This window comes from Phyllobates terribilis, unplaced genomic scaffold, assembly GCF_046119375.1.
Source record: "Phyllobates terribilis strain yellow unplaced genomic scaffold, ASM4611937v1 Scaffold_6__1_contigs__length_29720123, whole genome shotgun sequence".
NCBI lineage: Eukaryota > Metazoa > Chordata > Amphibia > Anura > Dendrobatidae > Phyllobates > Phyllobates terribilis.
The window spans coordinates 8,791,689-8,802,033 of record NW_027362766.1 but is presented as its reverse complement, the minus strand read 5'-3'; the positions used below and the strand labels follow the sequence as shown (position 1 = coordinate 8,802,033).

The window sequence follows — 10,345 nt, the reverse complement described above, 5'->3', positions numbered from 1 at the left end:
GTAATAGTTACTAGATACAGATCACTTCCGGTCTCCTGCGCTTGTGTTACTTGTAATAGTTACTAGATACAGATCACTTCCGGTCTCCTGCGCTTGTGTCACTTGTAACAGTTACTAGATACAGATCACTTCCGGTCTCCTGCGCTTGTGTCACTTGTAATAGTTACTAGATACAGATCACTTCCGGTCTCCTGCGCTTGTGTCACTTGTAACAGTTACTAGATACAGATCACTTCCGGTCTCCTGCGCTTGTGTCACTTGTAATAGTTACTAGATACAGATCACTTCCGGTCTCCTGCGCTTCTGTCACTTGTAATAGTTACTAGATACAGATCACTTCCGGTCTCCTGCGCTTGTGTCACTTGTAATAGTTACTAGATACAGATCACTTCCGGTCTCCTGCGCTTGTGTCACTTGTAATAGTTACTAGATACAGATCACTTCTGGTCTCCTGCGCTTGTGTCACTTGTAATAGTTACTAGATACAGATCACTTCCGGTCTCCTGCGCTTGTGTTACTTGTAATAGTTACTAGATACAGATCACTTCAGGTCTCCTGCGCTTGTGTCACTTGTAATAGTTACTAGATACAGATCACTTCCGGTCTCCTGCGCTTGTGTCACTTGTAATAGTTTCTAGATACAGATCACTTCCGGTCTCCTGCGCTTCTGTCACTTGTAATAGTTACTAGATACAGATCACTTCCGGTCTCCTGCGCTTCTGTCACTTGTAATAGTTACTAGATACAGATCACTTCCGGTCTCCTGCGCTTGTGTTACTTGTAATAGTTACTAGATACAGATCACTTCCGGTCTCCTGCGCTTCTGTCACTTGTAATAGTTACTAGATGCAGATCACTTCCGGTCTCCTGCGCTTGTGTTACTTGTAATAGTTACTAGATACAGATCACTTCCGGTCTCCTGCGCTTGTGTCACTTGTAATAGTTACTAGATACAGATCACTTCTGGTCTCCTGTGCTTGTGTCACTTGTAATAGTTACTAGATACAGATCACTTCCGGTCTCCTGCGCTTGTGTTACTTGTAATAGTTACTAGATACAGATCACTTCCGGTCTCCTGCGCTTCTGTCACTTGTAATAGTTACTAGATGCAGATCACTTCCGGTCTCCTGCGCTTGTGTCACTTGTAACAGTTACTAGATACAGATCACTTCCGGTCTCCTGCGCTTCTGTCACTTGTAATAGTTACTAGATGCTCTTAAAGCAACAGCGCCACTTCTGCAGTCACATAATATCTGCATATAGCTCATGTCTACCATCTCTCCATATGTCTGGACCTAGAAGTTATTAGGCGCATTCTTTTTAGTAGGTCCCGATAACGCCCCATGTGACCACAGCGCCCCCTATAGTAACACGACTGTCAGCGCCTCGGACTGACGTGACTAGTCAATTTCCCGCCACCAGCGGCAGAACACCATGTGACCGTACAGCTGCTGCGCAGGGACTACAAGCACCAGCAGGCCCCGCGGCACACTACGGTTCTTATTGGTTAGGCCTCTCCGTGAGGCTACGCCTTTCTCGGGGGCGTGGTTTCGTTACTCTATTTCTCCTCAACTAGTCTTGAATGTTGTGACACAAGACATACACCCTTTTTGCGCGCCTAACAGCTTTAGCCAATTACATTGCTGTTACTAAGCAGAAGTCGGAGAATTGTCCAATGAAAACTCTCGACTCTTTAGTATCCTGGTGAGTTTTGTCGCGGGAGCCAATAGTATTTCTATCCTGGGAGAAGAGACGCCGCGCCGTCAGCCAATCAGAAAAAAGATTCGGTGGAGGTTCCCGTGGCGGCGGTAGGTAAATTCCCGGGATTTTCTCCTGTGTCCGTGGGGTCATTATGTCTCGGACCTCTGTGATGTGTCACACGGGCGAGCGATGCTCCCATGTCCGCCGTGCTGCAGGTGTCACCGGCTCAGGCTATCATATCGCGATAGGCGGTTGTCACGAGTGGGTTTGTGGGGGAAATAGCAGAGGATGAGGTCATCGTGTAATATTACCCCGCCCAAAGCCTAGAGGGGCCGATATTGGGGGGCCGAGGGGAGAATAGTCCCCCACACCGGGGGCCGAGGGGAGTATAGCCCCCCATGCCGAGGGGAGTATAGCCCCACACACCGGGCGCCGAGGAGAGAATACCCCCCCCCCCCACACTTCGGGGCCGAGGGGAGAATAGTCCCCCACACCAGGGACGGAAGAGAGGATAGCCCCCCCCCCACACACACACCGTGGGCTGAAGAGAAGATAGCCGCCACACACACACACACACACACACACACACACACACACACACACCGGGGGCCGAGGGGAGAATAGCCCCCCCCCCCACATAAGGGGGGCCGAGGAGAGAATAGCCCCCCCCCCACATAAGGGGGGCCGAGGGGAGTATAGCCCCCCCCACATAAGGGGGCCGAGGGGAGTATAGCCCCCCCCACATAAGGGGGGCCGAGGGGAGTATAGCCCCCCACATAAGGGGGGCCGAGGGGAGTATAGCCCCCCCACACCGGGGGCCGAGGGGAGAACAGCCCCCCACACACCGGGGGCCGAGGAGAGAACAGCCCCCCCCCCACACCGAGGGCCGAGGAGAGAATAGTCCCCCACACCGGTATAGCCCCCCATGCCAAGGGGAGTATAGCCCCCCATACCGGGTGCCGAGGAGAGAATAGCCCCCCCCCCCATTCTGGGGCTGAGGGGAGAATAGCCCCCCCCCCACACTCCGGGGGCTAAGGAGAGAATAGCCCCCCACACCTGGGACTGAAGAGAGGATAGCCCCCCCCACACACACACACACCGGGGGCTGAAGAGAGGATAGCCGCCCCACACACACACGCACACCGGGGGCCGAGGGGAGAATAGCCCCCCCACACACTGAGGGCCGAGGAGAGAATAGCCTCCCCCCACATGAGGGGGGGCGAGGGGAGAATAGCCCCCCCAAGTTGGGAACCGAGGGAAGAATAGCCCCCCCACACGGGGGGGCGAGGGGATAATAGCCCCCCACGCTGGGAACCGAGGGGAGAATAGATCCCCTCCATACCGGTGGCTATGGGGTGTCCCGTTGGCTGTGGGGTTTCCCGTTGGCTGTGTGGCGTCTTTGCGGCTGTGTGGCGTCGCGGTGGCTGTGTGGCGTCGCTGTGGGGTGTTGTTGTGGCTGTGGCGACTTTGCTGCTGTGTCGTAGTGGCTGTGTGGGGTGTTGCTGTTGCGTCTTTGCTGCTGTGTGGCGTCTTTGCTGCTGTGTGGCGTTGCGGTGGCTGTGTGGCGTCTTTGTGATAGTGTGGCGTCTTTGTGATAGTGTGGCGTCTTTGTGATAGTGTGGCGTCTTTGCGGCTGCGTGGCGTCTTTGCGGCTGCGTGGCGTCTTTGCGGCTGTGTGGCGTCTTTGCGGCTGTGTGGCGTCTTTGCTGCTGTGTGGCGTCTTTGCTGCTGTGTGGCGTCTTTGCTGCTGTGTGGCGTCTTTGCTGCTGCGTGGCGTCTTTGCGGTGGCTGTGGGGTGTCGCGGTGGCTGTGTGGCGTCTTTGCTGTGTGGCGTCTTTGCGGCTGTGTGGCGTCTTTGCGGTGGCTGTGTGGCGTCTTTGCGGTGGCTGTGTGGCGTCTTTGCGGTGGCTGTGTGGCGTCTTTGCGGCTGTGTGGCGTCTTTGCGGCTGCGTGGTGTCGCGGTGGCTGTGTGGCGTCTTTGTGGCTGTGTGGCGTCTTTGTGGCTGTGTGGCGTCTGCGGCTGCGTGGCGTCTTTGCGGCTGCGTGGCGTCTTTGCTGCTGTGTGGCGTCTTTGCGGTGTCGCGGTGGCTGTGTGGCGTCCTTGCGGCTGTGTGGCGTCCTTGCGGCTGTGTGGCGTCGCGGTGGCGTCTTTGCTGCTGTGTGGCGTCTTTGCTGCTGTGTGGCGTCTTTGCTGTGTGGCGTCGCGGTGGCTGTGTGGCGTCTTTGCGGCTGCGTGGCGTCTTTGCGGCTGCGTGGCGTCTTTGCTGCTGCGTGGCGTCTTTGCGGCTGCGTGGCGTCTTTGCGGCTGCGTGGCGTCTTTGCGGTGGCTGTGTGGCGTCTTTGCGGCTGTGTGGCGTCACGGTGGCGTCTTTGCTGCTGTGTGGCGTCTTTGCTGCTGTGTGGCGTCTTTGCGGTGGCTGCGTGGCGTCTTTGCTGCTGTGTGGCGTCGCGGTGGCTGTGTGGCGTCTTTGCTGTGTGGCGTCGCGGTGGCTGTGTGGCGTCGCGGTGGCTGCGTGGCGTCTTTGCGGCTGCGTGGCGTCTTTGCTGCTGCGTGGCTTCTTTGCTGCTGCGTGCCATCTTTGCTGCTGCGTGGCGTCTTTGCTGCTGCGTGGCGTCGCGGTGGCTGTGTGACGTCTTTGCGGCTGTGTGGCGTCTTTGCGGTGTCGCGGTGGCTGTGTGGCGTCTTTGCGGTGGCTGCGTGGCGTCTTTGCGGTGGCTGCGTGGCGTCTTTGCGGTGTCGCGGTGGCTGTGTGGCGTCCTTGCGGCTGTGTGGCGTCCTTGCGGCTGTGTGGCGTCGCGGTGGCGTCTTTGCTGCTGTGTGGCGTCTTTGCTGCTGTGTGGCGTCGCGGTGGCTGTGTGGCGTCTTTGCTGTGTGGCGTCGCGGTGGCTGTGTGACGTCTTTGCTGTGTGGCGTCGCGGTGGCTGTGTGGCGTCTTTGCGGCTGCGTGGCGTCTTTGCGGTGTCGCGGTGGCTGTGTGGCGTCTGCGGCTGTGTGGCGTCTTTGCGGCTGTGTGGCGTCGCGGTGGCGTCTTTGCTGCTGTGTGGCGTCTTTGCTGCTGTGTGGCGTCTTTGCGGTGGCTGCGTGGCGTCTTTGCTGCTGTGTGGCGTCTTTGCTGTGTGGCGTCGCGGTGGCTGTGTGGCGTCTTTGCGGTGTCGCGGTGGCTGTGTGGCGTCTTTGCGGCTGTGTGGCGTCTTTGCGGCTGTGTGGCGTCTTTGCGGCTGTGTGGCGTCTTTGCGGCTGCGTGGATTCTTTGCGGCTGCGTGGCTTCTTTTCTGCTGCGTGGCGTCGCGGTGGCTGTGTGACGTCTTTGCGGCTGTGTGGCGTCTTTGCGGTGTCGCGGTGGCTGTGTGGCGTCGTCGCGGTGGCTGTGTGGCGTCGTCGCGGTGGCTGTGTGGCGTCTTTGCGGTGGCTGTGTGGCGTCTTTGCTGCTGCGTGGCGTCTTTGCTGCTGCGTGGCGTCTTTGCTGCTGCGTGGCGTCGCGGTGGCTGTGTGGCGTCGCGGTGGCTGTGTGGTGTCTTTGCTGTGTGGCGTCTTTGCTGCTGCGTGGCGTCTTTGCTGCTGCGTGGCGTCTTTGCTGCTGCTTGGCGTCTTTGCTGCTGCTTGGCGTCTTTGCTGCTGCGTGGCGTCTTTGCTTCTGCGTGGCTTCTTTTCTGCTGCGTGGCGTCGCGGTGGCTGTGTGACGTCTTTGCGGCTGTGTGGCGTCTTTGCGGTGTCGCGGTGGCTGTGTGGCGTCTTTGCGGTGGCTGTGTGGCGTCTTTGCGGTGGCTGCGTGGCGTCTTTGCGGTGGCTGCGTGGCGTCTTTGCGGTGGCTGCGTGGCGTCTTTGCGGTGGCTGCGTGGCGTCTTTGCGGTGGCTGCGTGGCGTCTTTGCTGCTGCGTGGCGTCTTTGCTGCTGCGTGGCGTCTTTACTGCTGCGTGGCTTCTTTTCTGCTGTGTGGCGTCGCGGTGGCTGTGTGGCGTCTTTGCTGCTGTGTGGCGTCGCGGTGGCTGTGTGGCGTCTTTGCGGCTGTGTGGCGTCGCGGTGGCCGTGTGGCGTCGCGGCGGCTTTGTGGCGTCTTTGCGGCTGTGTGGCGTCTTTGCGGCTGTGTGGCGTCTTTGCGGCTGTGTGGCGTCGCGGTGGCTGTGTGGCGTCTTTGCGGCTGTGTGGCGTCTTTGCTGTATGGCGTCGCGGAGGCTGTGTGGCGTCTTTGCTGTGTGGCGTCGCGGTGGCTGTGTGGCGTCTTTGCTGTGTGGCGTCGCGGTGGCGTCTTTGCGGCTGTGTGGCGTCGCGGTGTCTGTGTGGCGTCGTGGCGGCTGTGTGGCGTCGCGGTGGCTGTGTGGCGTCTTTGCGGCTGTGTGGCGTCTTTGCGGCTGTGTGGCGTCTTTGCGGCTGTGTGGCGTCTTTGCGGCTGTGTGGCGTCGCGGTGGCTGTGTGGCGTCTTTGCGGCTGTGTGGCGTCGCGGTGGCTGTGTGGCGTCTTTGCGGCTGTGTGGCGTCTTTGCTGTGTGGCGTCGCGGAGGCTGTGTGGCGTCTTTGCTGTGTGGCGTCGCGGTGGCTGTGTGGCGTCTTTGCTGTGTGGCGTCGCGGTGGCTGTGTGGCGTCCCGGTGACTTGCATGCAGCAGAGCCGTTTCTGTGACAGACAATGTGATAGATGAAGGATCTGCTGTATTTGCTGGATGGCTGCAGATGATGGGGGTTGTTGTCTGTGTGTCCGTAGGTCTTGCACACAGGAGGGAATGGCCGAAGACGTGCTGTATGAAAACCTCTCGAAGAAGGGAGGATTGGCGGCTGGAGACGCCCCGGAGGAGACAGAGCCCAGTAATCTCCTGCAGAAACTGCGCGACCGCATCTCGTGAGCAGCTGCTATATGACTAGTACAGGGTGCCGCTGAGGTGTCCGGCCCGCAGAGCTGACGCTCTACAGCTGCAGTGTGGTCCGCAGGCTGGTGGGAGGACAAGTAGTCACTTAGATTAGTTACGGTGGGCGCCGGTTTTCCGCCGTCTGCTGACACTTTAATTTCTTTCTGCAGGAAATCGGTTCAGAGTAAAGTGGACAACATCCTGGTACGTAGTCGTTGTGCCGCCTCATCTCTGAAGGGCAGTGACTGACCCCCTCCATGCTTCTCTCCTACAGGGAGACGTTCAGAAGCTGACGGATTATGACAAGCTGTATCTGTACCTGCAGCTGCCGCCAGGACCCAGCGGCCCAGAGAAAAGGTACCGGCCGACCCCAGAGGGTGCAGGGGGCGCAGCAGTCGTGCTGCAGCTTGTGACTTGTACTGATAGTGTCAGTAATGGCCTCTCTGTGTCTGCGCAGCGTGGACGTGAGCTCTGTGACCACAGCAGAACATATGCATGCCTGCACGTGGATCCGCAACCACCTGGAGGAGCACACGGACACCTGCCTGCCCAAGCAGGACGTGTATGATGCCTACAAGTGAGTATGGCGCCAGCTGCCCCCGGGACCCTCATTCACAACCATCGCCACCTCACACACCTCTGTTGTGCCTTTTGTTTAGACGCTACTGTGACAACCTGTGTGGGAGACCCCTCAGCGTGGCCAACTTTGGGAAGATCATTCGAGAGATATTCCCTAATATCAAGGCCAGGAGACTGGGAGGAAGAGGACAGTCCAAATATCCTTCCACTGGGGTTTTTCCATGGGACATAGGGTGGGTGCAGGGAACAATCATGCGTCTGTGTCCTTAACCACGTGAACGTATTGCTACAGCGGTCTGCGAAGGAAGAGCATGGTCAGCATGCCACCCTTACCCAGCCTGGACCTGAAGATGACCGAAAGTGTAAGTTGCCCTCCCCCCACCTCGGCCAGCGTTTAGTCCCATGTCACCAGTATATAATCTATACCTGTGTGTGCTTCCCCACAGTCAGAGCTGACCGACCTGGTCCAGTCCTACAACAATGACGTCATTAACGCCTCCTGCGCCCTGATCTGTAACTGGGCAGAGAAGATCCTGAAGAGATCCTTCAACAATGTGGTGGAGGTTGCCCAGTTCCTAATTCAGCAGCACATCATTAACCCCCGCAGCGCCAACGCCGAGCTTGTCCTGTCCATGGTTCTTTCAGGTAACGGCACTGCCCCCATCCACCCCATCGGTTTGGATTTTGTCCTTAGGATTTCCAGACATCTGGGTGACGGCAGCTTCTTTGTCTTTGGAGCAGACAATTCCCAGAGCAGCGGGCAGAAGGTCCAGAAACTGCTCCCAGAGGCGGCAGCAAGTAAGAGGCCGGGGTCTCCTGACAGCGGAGCAGAAGCCGCCACTAAGGTATGTTCCCGTCTGCCTGCAGTTGTGCTCTGGCTGGTTGGCTGCTTGCACTGGATGGTTGGATTCGGCTCTGGTTACCGAGTTGGACACCAGTTTCTCCAGTTATTATTGCTGCTGATTTTGTGTCAATTCTTGCCATGTTTTTTTTTTTTTTTTTTTTTTTTTAGAACAAGAAAACCACAATGGCCCATCCTGGGAGTCCATCACAGGTGAAGAAACGGCCCCCAGAACCTCAGAAGCCGGCCAACAGCCCACAAGTTGATGCCTTGGTGGCCCGTCTCCCCGTCCTCTTACCTCGACTTCCAACCGAAGAGAAGTATGTAAGCTCCAGCCCCCCTGTCCGATTTAACCCACCTGTCCTGGCACCAAATATGATCCCCGGACAATTAAAAGTGTCCCCCCTGCCTTTTACCCACGGAGTGCCCCTTACAGTGACTGGAACGAATGGGATTGGCCTTGTATCTCAGCCGGTGGCACCGCCGGTGATCAGCATGTTATTACCCGATATGAGTAATCTGGAATCTCACACTCTCAGCAAAACTAAACAGAACGGCAGCAAAGACTTTGCGGGCAGCATGGCCGACAGTAAAGTAGCCAAGCGCCTGGCCGCATCTACAGAGGAAGTACAGTCCAAGAGAAAGCGGGGCCGCCCACGAAAGATGGATGCTTCACAGGGTGTTCCTGTCAAATCACCTTCCCAACCAACTACGGCTCCAAAGAAGGTCATCATAGACAGCAGCACCTCCGGCCAGAGGAGGGACAGTGACAGGGGGTCCAGCAATGCTTCAGTGGTACCCAGACCACTCACACAAGACAGAAACTCCATTATTGGATCTGACAACCAGCTGACAGTATCTCACAGAACGGTAGATGTATTGGACGCTGCAGTCGGGACTGACACAAAGATGGTCACCGAGACTGTCCCTAACCAGGTCAGTGTCATCCAGGACGGCCGGCAGAGCCTGGCTCAGTGGACGGCACGTCCGGGGGACAGCCAAAAGCAGCAAGATGAGACTTCCACTGTGGGACCAACCTAATGAGGTGCGGCGGGCGACCCTGTATCACACGCTGCACAGCAGAACTGTCACTGGGAATAGAGCCATACAGTCAACGTACGCCGTCATCAGATACATGTATACACCCCCCCCTGCCAGAGTCCGCTCCCCTATATCATGTGGTAACCACAGATTGGCTAATACCAGATTTCTTATAAACCGCCTCCGCATCTGCTCATTTCACTGCACGCCCTGGAGTGGTGAGAGCTGCAGTATAAAGCATGGTAATACAGGGATATATGCTGTGACCAGAAGAAGGGTATTCAGAAATAACTTTTTTTTTTTTTTGTGCCCTCACATGTGACGGGTTTGTGATTGTCCTGTTACACATAACGAGGTTTGCAGAAGCAATCCCACATACAGGTCTGGTCTTTAGAATTGTATGCTGCCGGTCTGCTATGTGTGAGTATGATGGAAAAGCTCAGGAGCCTGCAGTGAGACCACCGATGGCCACGATGCAGATCCCTCCGTCACTCGGTTCCTCTATGTGAGCTCCTATCATGTACACGTCCTGCAGTGAGACCAGTGATGGCCGCGGTGCAGATTCCTCTGTTATTCGGTTCCTCTATGTGAGCCCCTATCATGTACACGTCCTGCAGTGAGACCAGTGATGGCCGCGGTGCAGATTCCTCTGTTATTCGGTTCCTCTATGTGAGCTCCTATCATGTACACGTCCTGCAGTGAGACCAGCGATGGCCGCGGTGCAGATTCCTCTGTTATTCGGTTCCTCTATGTGAGCCCCTATCATGTACACGTCCTGCAGTGAGACCAGTGATGGCCGCGGTGCAGATTCCTCTGTTATTCGGTTCCTGTATGTGAGCTCCTATCATGTACACGTCCTGCAGTGAGACCAGTGATGACCGCGGTGCAGATTCCTCTGTTATTCGGTTCCTCTATGTGAGCTCCTATCATGTACACGTCCTGCAGTGAGACCAGTGATGGCCGCGGTGCAGATTCCTCTGTTATTCGGTTCCTCTATGTGAGCTCCTATCATGTACACGTCCTGCAGTGAGACCAGTGATGGTCGCGGTGCAGATTCCTCTGTTATTCGGTTCCTCTATGTGAGCCCCTATCATGTACACGTCCTGCAGTGAGACCAGTGATGGCCGCGGTGCAGATTCCTCTGTTATTCGGTTCCTCTATGTGAGCTCCTATCATGTACACGTCCTGCAGTGAGACCAGTGATGGCCGCGGTGCAGATTCCTCCGTTATTCGGTTCCTGTATGTGAGCTCCTATCATGTACACGTCCTGCAGTGAGACCAGTGATGGCCGCGGTGCAGATTCCTCCGTTATTCGGTTCCTCTATGTGAGCTCCTATCATGTAC

General features: G+C 57.0%; 1 protein-coding gene across 2 annotated transcripts; it reads left to right on the top strand.

The window, feature by feature from the left end:
- Positions 1-1,676: 1,676 nt before the first annotated feature.
- Positions 1,677-9,181, top strand: RFX5 (regulatory factor X5). 2 transcript variants are annotated; one of them, XM_073637341.1, is made up of 10 exons: positions 1,677-1,808; positions 6,399-6,533; positions 6,711-6,744; positions 6,815-6,897; positions 6,998-7,117; positions 7,200-7,316; positions 7,400-7,481; positions 7,566-7,764; positions 7,861-7,964; positions 8,132-9,181. In XM_073637341.1, the coding sequence occupies exons 2-10, from the start codon at positions 6,418-6,420 to the stop codon at positions 8,999-9,001; spliced, it is 1,725 nt and encodes a 574-aa protein (XP_073493442.1). In that variant the 5' UTR covers positions 1,677-1,808; positions 6,399-6,417; the 3' UTR covers positions 9,002-9,181. The 2 variants fall into 2 exon arrangements, with proteins under 2 accessions (XP_073493442.1, XP_073493443.1); XM_073637342.1 differs by having other exon boundaries at positions 1,688-1,812.
- The last annotated feature ends 1,164 nt before the right edge of the window (positions 9,182-10,345 follow it).